Source organism: Oncorhynchus keta, chromosome 4, assembly GCF_023373465.1.
Source record: "Oncorhynchus keta strain PuntledgeMale-10-30-2019 chromosome 4, Oket_V2, whole genome shotgun sequence".
NCBI lineage: Eukaryota > Metazoa > Chordata > Actinopteri > Salmoniformes > Salmonidae > Oncorhynchus > Oncorhynchus keta.
The window spans coordinates 44,644,027-44,666,308 of NC_068424.1; the positions used below are offsets into that span (position 1 = coordinate 44,644,027).

The 22,282-nt window shown below is 40.8% G+C and overlaps 1 protein-coding gene across 8 annotated transcripts in view; it reads right to left on the reverse strand.

The window, feature by feature from the left end:
* The window catches only part of LOC118375386 (casein kinase I), a 36,174-nt gene extending 15,375 nt beyond the window's left edge, over window positions 1-20,799 (reverse strand). For 2 of the 8 annotated variants that reach the window (XM_052507244.1, XM_035761929.2), the window contains exons 1-5: window positions 20,024-20,799; window positions 19,379-19,485; window positions 3,831-3,957; window positions 3,515-3,613; window positions 1,093-1,176 (exon numbers count right to left, since the gene is read on the reverse strand). In XM_052507244.1, coding sequence (XP_052363204.1) covers window positions 1,093-1,176; window positions 3,515-3,613; window positions 3,831-3,957; window positions 19,379-19,485; window positions 20,024-20,146 — 540 coding nt within the window. In that variant the 5' untranslated portion in view covers window positions 20,147-20,799. The remainder of the gene's footprint in view (window positions 1-1,092; window positions 1,177-3,514; window positions 3,614-3,830; window positions 3,958-19,378; window positions 19,486-20,023) is intronic. The other 6 variants (XM_035761950.2, XM_052507251.1, XM_035761958.2 and 3 more) reach the window with 6 other exon arrangements.
* Between the last annotated feature and the right edge of the window lie 1,483 nt (window positions 20,800-22,282).

Sequence of the window (22,282 nt, forward strand, 5' to 3'; positions counted from 1 at the left end):
AGCACTTCACCTTAGTGACTGTTCCCTCTGCTCTATACAATACATATCTGTTTATTTTATGTGATGATAAAAGGCTCATACAAATATATTTTTTTATGTTTTCTTTCACAGCGACTCCGACTGGGAGCCCCTGGTGCCAAGCTGCCCGCTCTACCTCTACTCCTGCCTCCAGTGGTGTTCATATGCCACAGTTCATTACTGCAGGCATGACTTTGCCTCAGGGCCAAAAGGGCACAGCATGGGGGCGTCGTTGTGTTCTGTGTTGCATGACCTGCACCACTTGTTCAGTTTGCATCTGCTTTACATCAGAAAGAGACTGCTATGGGACATGGCACAGGTAGCAAAATATTGTGTAGAGGACTTCCAAAGGGTCTACTGTTTTTATTTATTCTAATAATTTTATATATTTTTTTTGTGTGTTAGAATTGCTTTTTGAGATGTAGTATATAGTTATAGGTCATTTCACCAATTCGGCCACTTGGGTACATTTGGGCAACTTGTGTGGGAAACCTGGGTGACTTCGTGCTAAATGTCATGTAGCTCACCCATTCCTGAAGTTATCAGTCTGAAACTTTGCACACCTACAGTTGCCCTCTTGTGTTATCCATCAAAATTATCTCCGGCATTCTATTCTAGTACATGTGAAAGATTATGCTACAACAATAAAAAACAGAAAACGTATGCTCTTTCTTTCTCTTTTCTTCCACCAGATCTACTGCGTTATATTCTCCTACATTCAATTAACATTTCCACAAACTTCAGAATGTTTCCATTCAAATAATACTAAGAATATGCATATCCTTGCCTCTGGGGCTGAGCTACAGGCAGTTAGATTAGGGTGTCTTCAGGCAGAAACTGAGAACAAGGGATGCAGCCATAAGAGGTTGATCTCTAGATCTGTTTAACATGTGTGTCTGGTTTAATGCCAATACAGTGGTCATAAAATATTGACCAAATCAAATAAATAAAAAAGTAGTAGTACTGCTTCTAAATGGTGTAAAAAAAAAAAAAGGTCAAGTTTAAAAAGTAAAAAAAATAAAAATAAAAAGTCAGAATTTGGGGGAGTATTAAGAGGCGGTTGTGGTTTCAGACCTGGTTTAATCCTGAGAAAGATGGGTCCTGAGAAGAACTAACAGCCAAGCTTCTTTTCCTCTTCCCCACTGGAGATTCTAAACACTGAACAAACAATAGAGGGTGCAGTGCATCAAACAGGATAGCTGACAACCCCACAAGGCCAGCGCAGACAGGCAACACCAAGGCTCAGAAAAAGAACGGGAGGAGAGGTAGGAAAATGGGAGGGGGAGAGAAAGCCCAAGGCCATCCTTCGTCCACCAGCAAGTATATAAGCTAAAAATCAGAGAGGAGTCAGACGATGGGAGGACTTCCTAGAGGAGTCAGCCTGGGCTTAGTTGCAAGCCAGTATTTAGGCTAAGCAGATGGGGGGGTCCTGCAGAATATACAGCCCACACTGCCACACCAATTTCATTCAGAGGCGGAACTGAAGACAATATAACTGCCAAATCCCTAAGTTATTTTATCTTGCTAAAAAAAAGCAAACACTTATTTCCAAACCTGTTTCGCGATTTTGACGTTGCAGTGGCTTTTTGATATTGCAGCATTTAACGCTAGCAGTGCCACACCAGTAGAAGTGCTTTTTACAATAATCATTAAACAAATTTGGAGTAACAGTCTGTCTGGGTACAGAACACAATATGCAGTTGACTTACTGGCACAACTAGGGTTAAAATAGGAGGCAAATAATTAAGGCCATTCCCTAAAATGGGCACTCATTTAACAATGTGTGAAAAAGCTTTGTAAAAAAAAATGGAGAAAAAAAACAGCCACCCAACCCCACTACCTCCTTGAGATCTCACAGGAAGCAATGAATCAAATAATTGTTTAAAAAGTTTATTCTGATGGCTTGGAAACGGTGGAAACCTTCAGTAAGGAAGAGGGTAGAATACTTTGGAAAAGCCCAATCTGGCAATGAGCAGCTCTACAGCGCAAAACAGAGGATAAGCGTGCAGTCAGAAAGGAGCATGAATTCATCTGCATGGGGTAGATTTAGCATAGCTGCAAGAGACGCATGACAGGACAGCCTTTGTGATAGTGGCTCTTAGATTCCAATAGAGCAGCCCAGGACAAAGCAACAAAACAAGCAATTAGTTTACAATGATGCCAAGCTGAGTATCACTCTCCAAACCATAGGGAAAAAACTATTGTTGGCGAGGTGTACACTTGCAATCTATTAAAGAGTGTGTGGGAGGGGGGGGGGGGGCGTTAAAGATGAACTATTGCTCTTCACTCTACTGTTAGTCAAATGTTAGATTTACATCAATGGCGCTATGTCCAAATGAAGACTACTTCATAAACACACTAACTGCATTAAAGGCTTTTGGGTACAATAAGCACCATTGTAGAAGAGCAGGTTGGAAGCAGAATGCAGAGTGAGTTCAGGTGAAGAGAAATGCAGTTGATTTAAACATCAAGAGGATAGAGTGGGGTTCGCAAAAGCTACTGCTCTGCCATGTCTTCCCATCCATTGAGTTCAGTGCACATCCTACGCAAGACTTCTCGGGCTTGGGTGTCAGAGCTTGCAGTCCAAAAGGATTATATGTGCACCTATATAAATGTTGGTGGAGTTTAGTAAAAAAACAAAAAATAACAAGAAAATAAAAAAAGTGACAATTTCATGTGTATGTAAAAAAATAAGCTTGAGGCTGGCATTCACACAGACACACAATGGTAAACACTTATTCCAGACAGCACTGCCAGAAATGGTAATACAGGCTTCAACGCTCGAGTACCCAAAAAAGGTACTGCTTCGTTTTGATTAGACTAGCCTGTCGCTGACTGATAAGTTTATATCACATAACACTAACAACCTCCACAGTTCACGTGGACAGGTATGTGGTAAAACACACGCATTCCTGCTTTAACTTTGCCACATGTTGCCTGTCTGCAAGGGCTCAAAATAGTAAGTTATTTAAAAACAAAATACAAATCAGGCAACTTGAATACAGTTGGTATATGAAAAAAGAATCACAAAAACGCCTTAATTATTTTCTGCAGGGGGGAAAAGAATAATTGAGATTACACATCATGCAGAAGCCTTTTTTTTGTTGTCTTACTAACACCTGTCTATGATCTGAAAGAGATCCACACCTATAAGAAACCCGAGGGCTTGTATTACCTGGTCGTAAAAGCACCTTAATGTGTCTACCAAAACCATTCCATCCTTAACATGTGGACTAAACCAACCACAAACAATTAGCCTTAAAATGGCCATTACCAAGGACACGTAGCCTATTCAAAGAAATATAAATCACATGATTTGCCTCACTGAGGATTAGATTTTCTACAAAAGAATACTTGGCACCACCAAAGCGTACAAAAACAAGATAATTTGGGCTACTTGTATCACTTCACAACATTGTATAAAACAAAGGCACTAACTAGGTCAGAGATTGTCAACATAATGCATCTCAGGACGGGGAAACTGCTGTAAGCTTACCTTGTTACAGTGACGGCCAATACCCATTAAAAAGTTGTCTGGCTTGATATCTCTGTGAATGAAGTTCTTTGTGTGCACATACTCGATTCTGCTGATCATCTGTGGAGCAAAAAACAGCAACCTCTCAATCAGTTAACGTAAGAACTTGAAAATGTTGTCTTGAAACTTTGGGTTTACATAAGATTCTTATTCATTCTCCCTTTTGCAGCCAGAAAATGTGTGTTTTGGGTTAATCTTAATTTTAAAAAATGTAAAAAGCAAACAGACAAAGGGGCCAAAGTGAAAGATAAGGAGCAATGATGAAACCAAGCCTTACTTGGTCTGCGAGCATTAGTACAGTTTTCATGGTGAACCGGCGCGAGCAGAAGTTGAAGAGGTCTTCCAGACTGGGTCCCAGCAGGTCCATCACTAGGACATTGTAGTCCTTTTCTTGGCCATACCACCTGCAAGACAGCACCAGCCACATGTCAATATTCATGCTAACCCATAACAAAAGTTTACTTTTATTTGTTTTACCTTTATTTAACTAGGCAAGTCAGTTAAAGAACAAATTCTTATTTTCAATGACGGCCTAGGAACAGTGGGTTAACTGCCTGTTCAGGGGCAGAACGACAGATTTGTACCTTGTCAGCTCGGGGATTTGAACTTGCCACCTTCCGGTTACTAGTCCAACGCTCTAACCACTAGGACACCCTGCCGCCCCAGTTATGGAAACTGTACATAGTAGTTTATTAGGCCTACGCAACATAAAAAAGGTAATGCAATGTGTGGTCATAGGTCAATACCATAGCCAAACATTTTGTGGAGGGTGGAGTTTAGCAATTAGACCTAACCAGTTGTTCCAGAAGCATAGCTTTATTCACAGATGACCAGCATTTTCTGGTTAGAGCATAGGGTTCATCATAACCCCATCACAACCCCTGAACAAGCATTTCGCTACACTCGCATTAACATCTGCTAACCATGTGTATGTGACAAATAAATTTGATTTGATTTTAAACTCGTGAATTACAGAGGGAGGCTTAATTTATCATTAACAGGGTGGTTTCATTTCTCATGCAGGGCCTGGTGCTAGTTAACTTCTTGAGTGTAGGGGGCAGGATTTTCGTTTTTGGCAACAAAAAAAAAAAAAAACATACCCATTTGAAACTGCCTATTTCTCAGGCCCAGAAACTAGAATATGCGTATAATTGTCAGATTAGGATAGAAAACACTCTAGTTTCCAAAACTGTCAAAACAGAGTATAACAGAACTGATATTGCAGGCGAAAACCTGAGGAAAATCAAACCAGGAAGTGACGTATTTTCTGAAAGCTCTCTATTCCATTGGATGCCTTGCCTCCATTTAAAGGGATATCAACCAGATTCATTTTCCTATGGCTTACTCAAGGTGTTAGTCTTCAGACAGTTTCAGGCTTTCATTTTGAAAAATGAGCGAGAAAGAACTTCGCGTCAGTGGATAGCTGGGTGTTCGCAGAGTTTTGCTTGCGCAACAGAGTGGGGCAGCCAGTCTCTCCCTCTCCTATTGAAAAAGCAACAGTCCCGGTTGATATACTATCGATTATATATTTTAAAAACAACCTGAGGATTGATTAGGAAAAAACCGCTTGACATGTTTGTGGACATTACGGATAACTATTTGGAATTTGTCTGCGATGTCGCTCGAGCCTGTGGATTTCTGAACATAACGCGCCAAACAAATGGAGGCATTTTGGATATAAAAATAATCTTTATGGAACAAAAGGAGCATTTGTTTAACTGGGAGTCTCGTGTGTGCAAACATCCGAAGATCAAAGGTAAGCGATTTAATCTATTGCTTTTCTGAGTTTCGTGACCAATCTACTTGGCTGCTAGTGTTTGTAATATTTTGTCTACTAAGAGAGGTGTTCTTACATAAACGCTTGTTATGCTTTCACCGAAAAGCTGTATTGAAATCTGACACACCAGGTGGATTAACAACAAGCTACGCTGTGTTTTGCTATATTGCACTTGTGATTTCATGAAAATTAAATATTTTTAGTAATTTAACTTGAATTTGGCACACTGCAGTTCAGCGGGTGTTGATGAAAATGATCCCGCTAAAGGGATGGGTGCGTCAAGAAGTTGAAGAGTAATCAAATGTAATCCTCACAGCTCTGCCATTAGAGGTCAGGGGGATTCCCAACACCTCTCCAGTACACTGCCAGACCAGCAGCCGCCAGGCAACCATCTTGTCCAAGAATCCAAACGGAGGTATTGTAGGGGAACGACTATATGCACAAAAGTATGTGGACACCTCTTCAAATTAGTGGATTGGGTTATTTCAGCTACACCCGTTGCGTACAGGTGTATAAAAATCAAGCACACAGTCATGCAATCTCAATAGACAAATATTACTTACTGAAGAGCTCAGTGTCTTTCAACATGGCACCATCATAGGATGCCACCTTTCCAACAAGTCAGTTTGTCAAATTTCTGCCCTGCTCAACTGTAAGTGCTGTTATTGTGAAGTGGAAACGTCAAGGAGCAACAACAGCTCAGCCGAACAGTGTTAAGCCACACAAGGTCACAGAACAGGACCACGTAAAGCACGTAGAAATCGTCTGTCCTTGGTAGCAACACTCACTACAGCGTTCCAAACTGCCTCTGAAAGCAACGCCAGCACTAGAAGTTTGTTGGAAGTTTCACGAAATAAGTTGCCATGGCAGAGCAGCCGCACACAAGCCTAAGATCACCATACACAATGCCAAACATCGGTTGGAGTGGCATAAAACTTGCCGCCATTGGACTGTGAAGCAGTGGAAACGTGTTCTCTGGAGTGATGAATCACACGTCACCATCTGGCAGCCCAACAGACGAATCTGGGTTTGGCAGATGCCAGGAAAACACTTCCTGCATAGTGCAAAGCACAAAGTTTGGTGTTGGAGGAATAATGGTCTGGGGCAGTTTTTCATGGTTCGAGCTAGGCCCCTTAGTTCCAGTGAAGGGAAATCTTTACGGTACAGCCTACATTGACATTCTAACCAGTGGTTCCCAAACTTGTTTTTTTCTCTTTAAACATTCAACCTCCAGCTGCGTACCCCCTCTAGCACCAGGGTCAGTGCACTCAAATGTTTTTTTTTGTTGCCATCGTAAGCCTGCAACACACACACACTACACAGTTAAACATACGAGTAAGAGTCCACACAGTCTGTGCCTGTATTTCGTTTTCATGCTAGTGAGGGCTGAGAATCCACTCTCACATAGGTACGCGGTTGCAAAGGGCATCAGTGTCTTAACTTATCTAGGATAGGGGGCAGCATTTGGAATTTTGGATGAAAAGCATGCCCAAATTCAACGGCCTGCTACTCATCCCCAGAAGATATGCATATTATTAGAAGATTTGGATAGAAAACACTGGAGTTTCTAAAACTGTTTGAATCATGTCGGTGTATAACAGAACTTATGTAGCAGACAAACCATTCTGATTTTTAAAAGTTTTTATTTTAGGTCACCCTGTTTTCATTGAGTTTTCATTGGGAATCCAGATGTCTAAGGGACTTGCTTGCAGTTCCTACCGCTTCCACTGGATGTCACCAGTCTTTAGAAATTGGTTGAGGTTATTCCATTGTGTAATGAAGTACGGCAATCTTGAAAGTGTAATGTGTACTGTTTGATAGAGGCGCAAGACCAGAAAGCATGCTTGAGTTTGTAGTCTTCCTGTATTGAACACAGATCATCCAGTCTTCAATTTTATCGATTATTTACGTTTAAAAATACCTAAAGTTGTATTACAAAAGTAGTTTGAAATGTTTTGGCAAAGTTTACAGGTAACTTTTGAGATTTTTTGTAGTGACGTCGGTCAAGTTGGAACATGTGTTTTTCTGGATCAAACCGCCAAATAAATTAACATTTTGGATATATATGGACGGAATTAATCAAACAAAAGGACCGTTTGTGAGGTTTATGGGACATATTGGAGTGCCAACAAAAGAAGCTCAAAATACACAAGAGTTCAGGGGCCTTGCTTTAACAAACAAAGTTACCCATCTTTAACCTCTAACGACGAGCAATCCCGTATCCGGGAGCGTAATCATAGCCTCAAGCTCATTACCATAACGCAACGTTTCCTATTCATGAAAATCGCAAATTAAATTAAATAAATATATTCAAACACAAGCTTAGCCTTTTGTTAACACTCATCTCAGATTTTCAAAATATGCTTTTCAACCAAAGCTACACAAGCATTTGTGTAAGAGTATTGATAGCCTAGCAAAGCATTAAGCAGGCAACATTTTCACAAAAACAAGAAAAGCATTCAAATAAAATAATTTACCTTTGAAGAACTTCGGATGTATTCAATGACGAGACTCTTAGTTAGATAAATGTTCATTTTTTCCTAAAATATTATTTATGTAGACGAAATAGCTCAGTTTTGTTCATCACGTTTGGCTAAGAAAAAGACCGGAAAATGCAGTCACTTACAACGCCTAACTTTTTTTCCAAATTAGCTCCATAATATCGACAGAAACATGGCAAACGTTGTTTATAATCAATCCTCAAGGTGTTTTTCACATATCTATTCGATAATCTATCAGTGGTGGCAGTTGGCTTCTCATCAGAAGCAAATGGAGAAATACTGCAGCTGGAGATTACGCAATAATTGCGACGGAGGACGCCAAGCGACCACCTGGTAGATGTAGTCTCCTATGGTCAATCTTCCAATGATATGCCTACAAATAAGTCACAATGTTGTCGACACCTTGGGGAAGCGACAGAAAGCCTAAGCTCATTCGTGGCCCATTCACAGCCATATAAGGAGTCATTGGCATGAGGCGGTTTCAAAAAATGCGGCACTTCCCGATTGGATTTTTATCTGGGTTTTTTTCTGTAACATCAGTTCTGTGGCACTCAAAGACAATATCTTTGCAGTTTTGGAAACGGCAGTGTTTTCTTTCCAAAGCTGTCAATTATATGCATAGTCAAGCATCTTTTCGCGACAAAATATCTTGTTTAAAACGGGAAGGTTTTTTAAAAATTAAAATAGCGCCCCCTATATCCAAGAAGTTAAAGCTGTCAGGCATTCCCTTGGAAGCAAGAGCCTCTCGGTGGATGCTACAGTGGCGTCGGGAGCAACTGCTTGCACGCACATTACCACTGAACTAGGTCTCCCTGTCATGGCTTTTGCGCCATCAGCAGGGTTCTACAGCACAAGTATTTAATTCGCATTTGCCCATAAAAATAGAAGAATTGTATTTATTTATGAGTAAAGATTACCTACCGTAATCCATTTCTCCCCCGCTGCTAATTGTTTAAAAACTACAGGTCTCACATTTCTAAGCGGCATGCGCCAATCACAGTATTGTTCTGGGATGACGCAGTCCAGTCAAAGTGAGAGTCTATAAGTTAACGTGCAGACATCACTAAAAATGAGGCCCATTCAATTTTACTTAAGCGAAAAAGAGACAAGGAGAAAGAGGAATCCAGCGAGGGGGATTCGCAAGGTTCAACTAATGAAGCTGCCGTGACCAACGTTAGCAAAGCTGCCGTGACCAACGTTAGCGAAGCTGCCGTGACCAACGTTAGCGAAGCTGCCGTGACCAACGTTAGCGAAGCTGCCGTGACCAACGTTAGCGAAGCTGCCGTGACCAACGTTAGCGAAGCTGCCGTGACCAACGTTAGCGAAGCTGCCGTGACCAACGTTAGCGAAGCTGCCGTGACCAACGTTAGCGAAGCTGCCGTGACCAACGTTAGCGAAGCTGCCGTGACCAACGTTAGCGAAGCTGCCGTGACCAACGTTAGCGAAGCTGCCGTGACCAACGTTAGCGAAGCTGCCGTGACCAACGTTAGCGAAGCTGCCGTGACCCCCGCTGTCACGTCAACGTCTACAGCCTTGGAGTCAAGTGCTGCTGTCTGAGGAGAAGAGGCAGCTGAAAATAAAGAAACATTGCATACTTCATTTGCGAAAGAAGGACCTTTCGTCAAATTTGGGCTGCTAATCAGAATACAACACAAAAATGGAGTTGACATTAATCCCACATACGACAATGATGTGCGAAGATGATCAGTCAAAATGCTGACATAAGAGAGCCTGTCAGCGAAGCTGAAAGCCGCAAAGTATCTTGCCGTTCTAATAAATGGAGACCCTAATATATCCAACACCAAATGCGAGATTGTCTACGTGCACTTGTTGGAGGATGGCATGCCAGTCAAACTCCTAGTTGGACAACAGAAACACTCCCTTGCCACTGCTAAGTTGTTTCTTTTATAGGCTTTAATCTTGTATAAAGTTTAATCATTAATCGTAATGGAGATAGAATTTAGTTTGTCAGAATTACTTTTGTATAATATTTTTTGTGTGCGTTGTCATTCAAGGTGTTTTGGATGCCACATTTGGTGCTGTTTTCCCAGAGGAGGATCGAGGGTCATGGATGAAGAAGTGCATCTCCTTCAGGGCAGATGGTGCCTCCGTGAGCATGGGCCACTGTGGGGGAGTGATTTCCCACGTGCAGAGAGGCAGGGGGCATATAATCCCAATCCACTGTATGCAACAGAATGTATTAGTTACAAACCTATGATTTCGTTTTATTTGCTAGCAGAGAATGCGAAATACTGTGTGTGCGCACGCTAAGTGTTGGCAAGGTAAATACCACAGAATTATTGTTTTCTGTTGACACAAGAGACATGGGGGGAAGACTGAATTGTTTGGAAGATTGTTCTGACTTTCACAGGCTAGAGCTGGCAATACTGACCATTCAGAAGAAAGAGCCAATGGTGTCTGTCGTGTACAATCTTCTGAAGTGATAAATCTTCTATCAGATTCAGCTGTAATTCCAAACAGGGAACTCTTTATGTTTTTGGTCAAGAGCTCAGTGTGGATATTTACACACCGTCTAGCAACAAGGGAACTCCCTGGATCCCCCATGCCCACAAAGTGTTCCTGTGGCATGGACAAGACAAGGACCGTGTCTTGTTTGAGGAGTGATCCTCACCCTGTAAAGGAATGACCTGAACCTCCCCAAGCCACATCTGAGTTGAGGAAGACAGTGACCAGACTGGAAGCACTAAAGCGTAGGGCAAAGGCAGGAGGCATGCTGGAGAAGATCCAGATCATGCTTGCTCAGCAGCAGGGTGATGAGAGGAGATTCCAGGTGTGTTAGGATGAGAGCTTGTTAGGATGTAAGAGAAATCAATTATTAAAATTGATGATTGAGACAGATTCTCAGTGTGAGAATCAATGTATTCGTTGCCCAAATAGACAAGAGTTGAGGTTAAGGAGGGAAATGCAGTGGAGGGGTCTTAAAAAATATATATGGGAGAGAGAGATACACGCACACATACCAACACCATGAAATGTATCTGTGTGTGTTATTTCTGTTAAAGGGAATAACACTGAAGGGGAATCTAAAAGGCTTCACAGACCTCACCAATCCCCAGCTGAAGCAGCATAGAGGCCAGGTTTGGTGGTTTGCTTAAGGACGAGGGTGTCCAGACCCCAGTTGAGTCTTTCAGAGTGCTAAACCCTGACACATGGCCAGAAGACCAGGCCAGCCTTCTTACCTTTGGCAATCGTGCCGCAGACCTGATGAGGCATTTCAAGGAGCCTCTAGAAAAGGTAAGAATTTATTTGACACTGCATTGCCATATGAGACAATGTTATGTTTGCATATTTGCAAACTCACTTGCTCTGTTCAATCCTGCCGATCGGGTTGCAACATGGCTCCAATCCAGGATGAGCGGCAGGGGCTGAAAATCCTGGTTTGCCGCAATTTCAAGGACAAATCCTACAAAGTGTTTGAGCTAGTAATGTATGAATATTTATCTTAAATTCGCAATTACATAGCGAATGAATTAATTAATGAATATATATTAATTCATTGGCTATGTAATTGCGAATTTATAGAACAACTTTAGATTTCACCCATCTCATTCTCAAATGGTTTAGACTGTTTGGAAGTTATTTTCCTCCTGCTTTGACCTAGAAAAAGCAATTGCTGTTCCCGTTATGAAATTATCAACTTAACCCAGTATTTCAAAAAATGACCATATACACTGACTGTTTAAGGCAAAACAAACAAAACTATTGCTGATGGTGAAACAGAACATTTAAAATAAAATCTAATGTAGCCTAAAAGTTAACAGCGCATTTGATTACAATAACCAAGCAAATGACAGTTGCGATTCCAATAATAAGGTTACCCCTTACTTTTTCGAACATTCTGTTAAAAATCGCGCAACATTTCAGCGTCCTGCTACTCATGCCAGGAATATAGTATATGCATATGATTAGTATGTGTTGATAGAAAACACTGACGTTTCTAAAACTGGTTAAATCACGGCTGTGACTATAACAGAGCCTGTGTTTCATCGAAAAGCGCAAGAAATACTGATCACTGAAAACTGGAAAAAGTATCAATGCGCCACTTGCATGTATTGTCTATGGGAAACCAAATTACATGGGGCTGAGATTGCAAGTCCTACAGCTTCCACACGATGTCACCAGTCTTGTCAATTGCCTGGGCTTTGTTTCTTGGTCAAACGAGTAAGAGAGAGCCCATTCCTTCCGGTCTCTGACAGGATGTTCTGGAGGAGAAATTTTCGACCATGAGTTCAAGACGTGGAGCTATTGAATACACATCGCCCCGTGATCAATTTGATAGATTATTAACGTTTACTAATACCTAAAGTTGGATTACAAAAGTATTTCGAAGTGTTTTGTGAAAGTTTATCGTCGACTTTAATTTTAAAAAATGACGTTGCGTTTTAAAACGCTGTTTTTTCCTGGATCACACACTTTTCATAGTTTGATATTTAGGGTGTAGATGGACCGATTTAATCGAAAAAAAAACACCCAATAGTGATGTTTATGGGACATCTAGGAGTGCCAACAAAGAAGCTCGTCAAATGTAATGAATGTTTTATATTTTATTTCTGCGTTTTGTGTAGCGCCGGCTATGCTAATTATTTTGTTTATGTCCCCTTCAGTTATTTCGGGGTGTTGCATGCTATCAGATAATAGCTTCTCATGCTTTCGCCGAAAAGCATTTTAAAAATCTGACTTGTTGGCTGGATTCACAACGAGTGTAGCTTTAATTCAGTACCCTGCATGTGTGTTTTAATGAACGTTTGAGTTTTAACGAGGGCTATTACCATTTAGCGTAGCGCATTTGCATTTCCAGATGGCTAGATGGGGCGTCGGGTCGGGTGGGCTTAAGAGGTTAAGCCATTAAACATTTGAATGCTGAAGGTGACATGCGGCCTACCACTCGTTTGATCAGCGCACGAAGCTGCTCACTGTTTTATTAGGCTACTGATATTGCCTGGGTTGTTCAGCATGCAAAATGACTTGATCAATGACTCACAGTTACAAGCCTAGTTCGACACTTAAGGAGAGGACGCATCAGTTGTCACAAAACACAAGGTAAATGTGGGAAGGTAGAAAGTAAAAAGATGAGGGGGGTGAATCGCCGATTCGTACATTTTTAAACTATTTCCGGACCGATGCGTGCTACATCCATCTTACAAATTTGAACCGGGAACTGATGCCAATCAGTGAATCGTTACATCCCTATTATCTGGCAGGGAAAAAATCTGCATTACATCAATCAGTGGGTACATTGTTCAGCAAACTACCATCACGTGCACTACAAAAACACAGCTAAATAACCTCTTACTGGTGAGCACTGGAATTAAAAAGGGTAACTACACCCCAAAATCAAAATTACTCACGTTCTTCCCAGACCTCAAGTTGTCTCCTGATGTGGTTTAAGCATTTTTGCAGACTTAGAAAAACAACTTAGATGCTATAAAAATATAAACGTAGATTGAGAGCGAAAACCTGAACGGGGTAAACGGAAACCTGAGCAAGCGGAATTTAAGGAATAACTAACAGTCAAGCTAAAAAATAAAACCGATTAGGGCCCTGCAAGAGTCCACACTGCCATTTTTCTGCTCTGACAGATCTTTTGGAATTAGCTGAGGCAGGGCTTGACAATAATATTTTTAGCCACTTGTCCTTAGGACAAGTAGGGTTGATTTTTCACTTGTCCAACAATTAAAAATTGACTACTAACAACTTTGACATTGTAGGATTTCCAGACACCTCTTTAGAAAATAAAATGCATTAGCCCTACTATCTTTTTTACCATAGAGCATCAGACAAAAACATAGGCTAAACTCTGCCTATTGGCTATATATACGCACTCACATGTAGTTAAATACAACAAAGCCCTTTAAGGCTCTCCTGGAGGATAGTTGGCCTCCCTTGGTAGCCTATTGAATATTGCAACATCGAAATCAAATACATTTTATGTCTTCATAAAATAGTTCAAAAACAGACCATTGGACAGTTCTGGGACAACGGATGCAAAATTCATACAACCACTGCACCTAATTATTATATATATATATTTTAATTACCATTGAAGTTGATGTAACAGACTGTTTAGCTTAAAATGTTGCTAAAAAATATATATTTTCACATTATAAGCTCAATGTGCATATGGCTGTAGGCTATGGGGGAATGTTCCAAAATGCAATAAGCTGAAAACACCTTTTTCAAAGTTGTACTGCACGCACGATCGGGTACATGAAAGATTAAAATTAAGAAAGCGGACTTATGACTAGGACTATGCCTTTGGCTGCTGAATAATGAAAAAATAAATAAAAATGAAAACTAATATAGCATGAGAAAGACGGCATAAGGCCTAAATGTTTATAGAATAATTCCCTCAACACATCTATAGTCTTACCTTGGCTACTTAGAAACAAGGTAATACAGTCTTCATAAAATGACAAATGGTCCAAGTTTTAAACAATTAAGTTAATGGTTAAATAGTTTCAAAATGGTGACCGCCTCCGCTCAGATTCAAAGTGGGTGATGTGCTATGCGCAACAGGCACCGACAGTCCTTCACTCCTTCACTGAACAACCCGTGCCTTCAGTATGTCGACAGAATCAAGCATTTAGACGTTAATGTTAATCATCCTTCATTATTGGTTGTCAAACATGATTGCCGTTTATAGCCTATATTTGGTCTCATTTTTGGCCACATTTTCTTGTGCCTCCCCGATGTCAGCATTGGTTTGCTACACTTTGACATATAGGCATTATTTATGTACATGAAAAATGTATTTGAATATTAATCCAATATTGGCCTCTCTGATACAATTCATTCTTAGAGTAATAATAGGTTGATGTAATTTTTTTGTACTTCATTTGGACAATCCAAATCTATATTTGTTTCTTTCACTTGTTCCAGCCAAGAGGACAAGCGTTAATGTCGAGCAAGTGTGAGTGTGTTGTAAGTGTGTTGGTCAACAGCACGATTTCAAAAGACCACCATGATGGCAGCAGAGCAAATGTACCTTGAATAAAGCAAACAGTTTCAAACTCTGCACTTCAAAACCCTTACACACCCCCCTGGACACAGCCTCCCAAGCACATGAGTAACAGCCAACATGTGGCTGCCAAAAAGTATGGTGATAAAATGTGGTAGGCCTATGCAAAGCTCTAGAGGTGGGTAGATCAACAATTCCATGTTGGAATATTCCAGGTCATAGCCAATTCAGATACAGAACTATTTAAAACATGCCAATCTTCAGAACACAAAACAGGAAAAACTCAATATGCTAATAAACCATGTACCTTGACATGCTGAAGGTGTGCTGCTACATATGGGCAACGTGGAGAAAGTCAGAGAAAAAGACAATACAAAGAACCATGGCAGACAACTCTTTACGTAGAATGTATGCACACATGACTGTAAGTCGCTTTGGATAAAAGCGTCTGCTAAATGGCATATATTATTATTATTATTATTATATTATTTACTCAAACCATATAAAATAGTACAGACAATGTGTATGTCATCTAGGCTACACATTAAACTACAGTCAATTAGAGTCCAGGCACAATAAGCAATCCTCTAGTTGAATACTGTTCATAAAAACTGCTCAGGCAAACACATTACAGGAAACTACAGGCCTCAGACCAATTTCCTCTTTTAGGGAGGCCAACAGCATGCTGCTCAAAAACAAAAACAAGAGAAATAAGGGCATAATATCAGTAGATACTCAATCTTAAGAGACCCAATCCAACATGTAACTACAAAAAGGGACTCAATTAAGGAAAGAAACAGATGGGCCCTGTATTTTTTGAAGGCGGAATTAATAAAAGAGGAAGGTTTCAATCTCAATGGACCCAAGAGAGAATGCACAAGCACAAGACTTCCCTTTCTGTTGATTATAACACAGCCATACAATTGCAACGGACAGTGTGGGGTAGGTGAGGCTTGTTCAGCAGGTTCTTCTGGCTTTGAAAAAGTTGAGTTCTTGTAATCTCCCTGCTTGGTCCTACAGTAACAACCTTTCCAAAATTCTAACACAGCTAAATTCAAAATTGCACTTTACAGCATGTGACACTACTCACTTGGCCTCAAATTCTATACTGCCCTGCACATTAATGCAAGATTAATAAAAATGTAACAAGTATTCTTTAAATGCCTGTGTAACTCCCAGTCTCTGCTAGAGGGACCAGCTGATCACCACTGCTTTCATTCATGCAAATTCAAAATCCTCCTCCTTACCTGCCAACAGTCAAGGGCTCCATGACTGGAATTACCTAACAAAACAGGTCTATGTGGTATGTAGCTAACTCACAGAGTGCAGCTCTAGAGTCCAGGTTACCAATAAGCCACCATGCCAAGGTCCACACTTAACCAGCATGGCTACCACAGCATTCTGCAGAAATACACCATCTTATCTGGTTTGCGCTTAGTGGGACTATCATTTGTTTTTCAACAGGACAATGACCCAACACACCTCCAGGCTGTGTAATGGCTATTTGACCAAGAAGGAGAGCTGCATCAGATGACCTGGACTCCAGTCACCCAACCACAACCCATTTGAGATGGTTTGGGATGAGTTGGACCACAGAGTGAAGGAAAAGCAGCTAACAAGTTCTCAGCATATGTGGGAACTCCAACACCGTTGAAAAAGCATTCCTCATGAAGCTGGTTGAGAGAATGCAATGAGTGTGCAAAGCTGTCATCAAGACAAACGGTGGCTACTCTCAAGAATCTCAAATATATTTTTATTTGTTGAACACTTTTGGTTACATGATTCCTTGTATTATTTCATAGTTGAGATCTTCACTATCATTTCTACAATGTAGAAAATAGTCAAAAATAAAGACCCCGGAGCTGATTGGAGTCTCCCCTTTCGAAATTGGTGACAGTTTGCAGAGCCAACTGTTCGGTCTAGACAGTCGGTTGTTAGAAGACATTGTCGGAATTAGGCCTGCGACAGAGTTCAGGCAACTGCCGCCAATCTTGTGTGTCATAGAGCGAAACTAACATTGTTGTGCCCGTGAGAGTAATCTTCCAATGGTGGTGGGTTTGTTTGTAGCTCAAATAGTTATGGATGTTGTAAAGCAGTGGTTGCCAACCTTTTATGAGTCAAGATGCAAGCTGAGATCTACCACCCAGATTTTTTTTTATACATTACTTTAAAAAATGGAAGTCTATGCACCTTTTTTAAAAAGAGTTATGCATCAGTGAGGTTTGTGCAGTAGGTCAGTAGTTCCCAACCATGGGTACTAGGACCCCTGGGAGTAGTTATCCACAGGGGGTATTTGAGAAGACTCATGAGACCATAGGCCTACTGGTAAAATGCACATTATTGGGTACTTCAGGGGTACTCCGGGTAAAGCAAAATTCAGTTGGTGGTACAGTAACCGAAAAAGGTTTGGGAACCACTACAGTAGGCTATAGGCCCAATACATTATCACTGCATATTGGCTATGCATGAATAGCCCTGCCAACGTTGTTCTTCTCAGACCATTTTAAAATTATATTGCTACATGAGGTATAATTATCACACCGGTAAAAGGTCATTTGTTGTATTACTTGTGAAGCACAGCTGAGTGAGCATAATACCTCACTTTTATTTTATATATATATTTATTTTACAAGAAACGGTAAGTCTCTAGCATACACACATTGGGAGCTATTCAATACTCAAAATGAAATCCCCATGTGCTGCACGGGAGCATCAATCTCTAAAAAAATATTTTTAGGTGGACAGGCGGTTATTTGAGACTTTACAGTATACTAAAACACAGATGGCATTTGGAAACATTTCCAGTGGACTTTATCTGTTGGTCTTTTTTTTTTACTAAAGTGAAAGTTGTTTGCACAAACTCACTAGGCAGTAATAGAATGGAATTATTTTCATGTCAATAACTCGGCTCACCACCACATAAAACCTGAGGTCAATTAAGTGGTGCCAGTTCTCCAGAATGTTTGCAGAACCCTCAGGCGAGTTCCATAACAGGAATGGCCCCAAGCGCAGAACTAGACAGGTGCACCAGCCACATGCTGATGATGTACCTGAAAACAAACAACCGGCTAGGATTGTACAGAGGAAGCGTGAAGCACCCTCTTATACAACCCCCTTTCTTATTTATCCAGGCAGTCCACAGGGTACACCACCACAAAGCAAACCTAACCTGCCCACAAAGGCTTTGATTAAACTGCATAACCAAGGAAGTAAGCTGTGAAACTAGCCTGCATACTTATTGCACTAGTATCTAAGGGCGTTAGCATGTCCTATTCTCTTTACCTTATTGCTTAATCACCAAAGCTGTCTTGCTCATTTAGGGCAGTGTTCCCTTACTCATTACAAGGTTAATACCCAGGGCAGGAACCTGGAGAGGATAGCAGATACAAATTGTGTGGCAAAATGTCTACTGCACATGTTTCAGTAGTGCATAAATAGTTAGAAGCCCCTACATCCCTATGGCATGGCGTGAGTTCACGTGGGAGAAAATTGATCCAGAAGGAGTTCACGTGGGAGAAAATTGATCCAGAAGGATCATGGCAGGGCCAGTAGTCCCATCTTTCTTCCATTAAATCTTTGAAGCAGCAGAGCCTAATGACCAGCTTGACCATCACCACTGACAGTCCAGCTTAAAATCAGAGCATTAACTATTCAGCATTAAATAGCATTGACTGCCATTACTTGCATATCAAAACAAATAGGTACAAAACTTAAACGTGATTGTTTATTTGTTCAGGAGCTTTAACGGCTTAATTAATTCACACATTAGTAATAGTATCCTTATGTCATTTTCCAAGTCAAATGCAAACAAGTGGTGTATTTTCTCACAACACCGTAAATTCACATAATAAATGACAACTAAACAAAAATACATTTCACGGATAGTAACGTTACTTATCCTTTCAACATATTTATTATAAAATATGGTTCCCAACTCAGTTCTACTGTTTAAAAAGTGCACATCCAGTTTACAGCCAGCCTCGATTCTAAATCCAGTGTCTGTGAACCAAGTCATTACCAAAGTCTCACTCTTCAATGGCCTTGTAAACGATAAAACCTAAAATAAAATACTTAAAGGTGTTTGACGTTATGAAGTCACCTTGAGGAGACAAAACCACTAGGCCCAGATAGTTGTTTTCGCAAGCGCTGAGCCGCCATTTTCTAACAGGGTAGGAAGACATGTTGGAACAAACAAAAGAGGAGCGGCCATTTCCAACCACGAATTTTTGATTGCATGATCATTTCTTAAACGCTGAAACAGTGAACAACCCTACATGGTTCATGGCGGATGTTGCGTTCGAATAATCTTGACGGTAAAAAGTAAATGTGCAACGTTTCCATAAGCCAAGACCAAGGAAAATAATGAAGCCAAGGAGATGAAAGCACTGCCAGCTAACGTTAGTTATACGAGCTAGCTTGTAGCGCCAGCTGGCATATGGTAAAGTAAACTAGAAATGTGTTTGCAGGCAAGATGTAACTTTGTACAAATGTTAGACAAATATATGACTCATTTTCACATACATCTCAAATATTAAACTGTGTTCAAAATACATTTACGTGTATATTACCTTATGTGTGGGATTCCAACTCCTCCTTGTAAGATTTTGTACAGTTTGCTTTCATATAACAACTGTGGGTGTCTGGCTTTCTGAGATTCCAATTTTACAGCTACCTCCTGCAATACAAAATGATCAGTTATGTAGCTTAGTACAATCTATCCAAGTTACTTTCCAGTAGCCTAATTGGCAAACTAATGTATTAATGCCATCCTAGTTTACTATGCTAAAATAACGTTATTTACACGGTTTGCTGTAACCAATATCTACTATCTTAGATGACAGTTGGCTAGCTAGGCTAACGTAGCTATCATTCAGCATCGTTTAACAACATTTCAACAAGGCAAGTTGAAGCTAGCTAAACAATATACTGGGATGTATTCATGCGGCCAATTCTGTTGCAAAACGTTTTGCAACAGAATCCGTTTATTCCAAACTGAAAACTTTTGCAACGAAAACTATATTTTCTAATGGACAAATACACAATTACTCCCCGTTTCGGTTGGTTCTTAAAACGGTAAACCTTTTCCGTACGAATATACCCCTGTTAAATCTCGGTGAGTCAGCTAGGCTGTTGATTGACAGAGCTAAACGGTTAGCTAGTTAACATTAACAGTTACCCACTTGGTCAAATGTATATTTTAATGTTTTTTTTACCTCTCCATTTGTGATGTTGATCGCCAGGTATATGTCACCAAATGACCCAGATCCAATTTTTCTGACAAGCTTGTATTTCCCACCGACAATAAATTCGGCTTTAGAGCCGCTGCTGCTTGCCATATCCTCAATCACGAGCAACTCCTGATCAGTTTAAAATAGGATTTTCTGGGACTGCGCCGTCGGTTTCCCTTCTCGGCCAGCTCGTTATCAGAACATACACAGAAGTCCTGGCTGCTCGTGGGCGATGTACTTGAAACAATGTAACGTTAGCCAGCTAGCTAGAACAGTGGTTATTTTCAGGGGTTATTCGCTAGCTAGCTAGTAAAAAATCTTGGAAAAAATAAAACCAACACATCACGAAAAAGGGAACACGATTCTTCTGAAAACACTCCTAACGTGCCTAATATGTCCGTCGTCCAGTGCCTCGGGGAAGCTAGCTAACGTTAGCACACTAGAGCTATCGGACACCAGTGGAACTGCGAAATTCCGTTCGATCTGTTTGAACCACCTCCGCAAGAGGGGCAATATTCTTCTTGTTTGTCAAATTTCCGAAGCTACCTACAATTTGGATGCGATTCTCCTTTCTTCGTATAATATTTCAGGACAATCAAGGGTCGCTGCTTTCCTTCAAAGCGCAACCCAATCACTCCGCCATCTTCTTGTCACTACTTTTGATTCCACCGTCCGTCTCGAGGTGATTAGCTAGCTAGCTTCTGGGAGCGAGCGCAGAAGCAGAGACTAACGTTGACGTAAACGGTTAGTTCTTCTTCTTTAGGGGGATCGGATTGGCGGATCGCATCCAGCTTTTAGGTGCTTACACCGCCACCTACTGTACTGGACTGTGAGGCTAGTCACGGTGCACCTTACCTATGTACATAACATTCTGGTAAAAACAAAACTGGGAAAAAAGAAAAGTACCCTGCCAACTATTAGCCATCAGTAAAAAAAAAACCCGCCCCATTCCACTAATTATCCCATTCTAATGTTACTCCAGGCCAACCGGTCTGGGAGGACAGAACACTACCACTCAACACCCCCTGCAGCTCTTCTGCAGTAAAACCTCACAGTCCCAAGTACTTCTCTGCAGGTACCACCACACACTCTATTTTCTGTAACTTACGTCCCATGTCTGCTGTACAGTTGACAACCATGCTAAGAAACCAGTGGAGGCTGCTGAGGGGAGGACGGCTCATAATAATGGCTGGAACGGAGCAAATTAAATAGCATCAAACACATGGTGTATTTGATACCATTCCGCTCCAGCCATTAGTACAAGCCCGTTCTCCCCAATTAAAGTGCCACCAACCTCCTGTGTAAGAAACCTACCTTACTAAAGCATATGTTATTCCCATCCCTTTCTATTGGTCTCTGCCTTCTCAATGGGCAAGTTAGTTTTGCATGGCCGGTGCCCCAAGTGGGTGAAGTTTACACATTTTAGACCATTCCATTGGTCCTCGGGCCATGCAATCGGGCATGCAAAACAAACTGGCACAGTGAATTTGCACTTGTGAAATCGAGGTTTGCCCAGCAAGTGGACATGAGTCAATTAAAAAACATTTACCATATTATAACTATCGTTGCATGAAATCGGGGAAAATATTAAAGTTCAATGTATGTATTGTAACTAGTGTGCAAGATAGCAAGTAGTTTCCACTGATGTTTTCAGATCAAAATCAGCACTCTCTATCTATCTTTTAGGCCCCCATATTATCAAATCGGAGAGTATATCATCATATCCGTGTTGCAATTTTGATGACAGTTGTTTTGACATAGGCTACTGAATTAACGACGTAGTTGTAATAAGTGTCACTGGAGTTACAGTGGTTCACTGGTGCCATCTATTACCTCACTGAGTCACAGTTTTGTGAAAGAAAATAAATGCACATTTGACCCAAGAAATCCTCCCTCTTAACTCTTTGATGACATACCAACATTCATTGAACAAGCCTGCCCCCAAAGTCGTCTGATAATAAAACAAATCAGAGGAACTCAGAGAAAGCCTGCTGCATGTGACCTGTTGTAAAGATGCCTTAGAAATGAATAACCTACAGTACATACTAAGCATACTCGGATTTGTCTGTTCATTCTAAAATATACACTACCATCTTATTCAATTGAAAATGTACAAAGTCTTCTGAGACTTGGTTTTCTATCTAATGGAGTCGTTTGTGGATGCGCATTTTAATTTAGGGACTACAAATGACATTGACAAAGGATAACTGACATGCTGCATTGTTACTGTCTCAAAGCACAAAT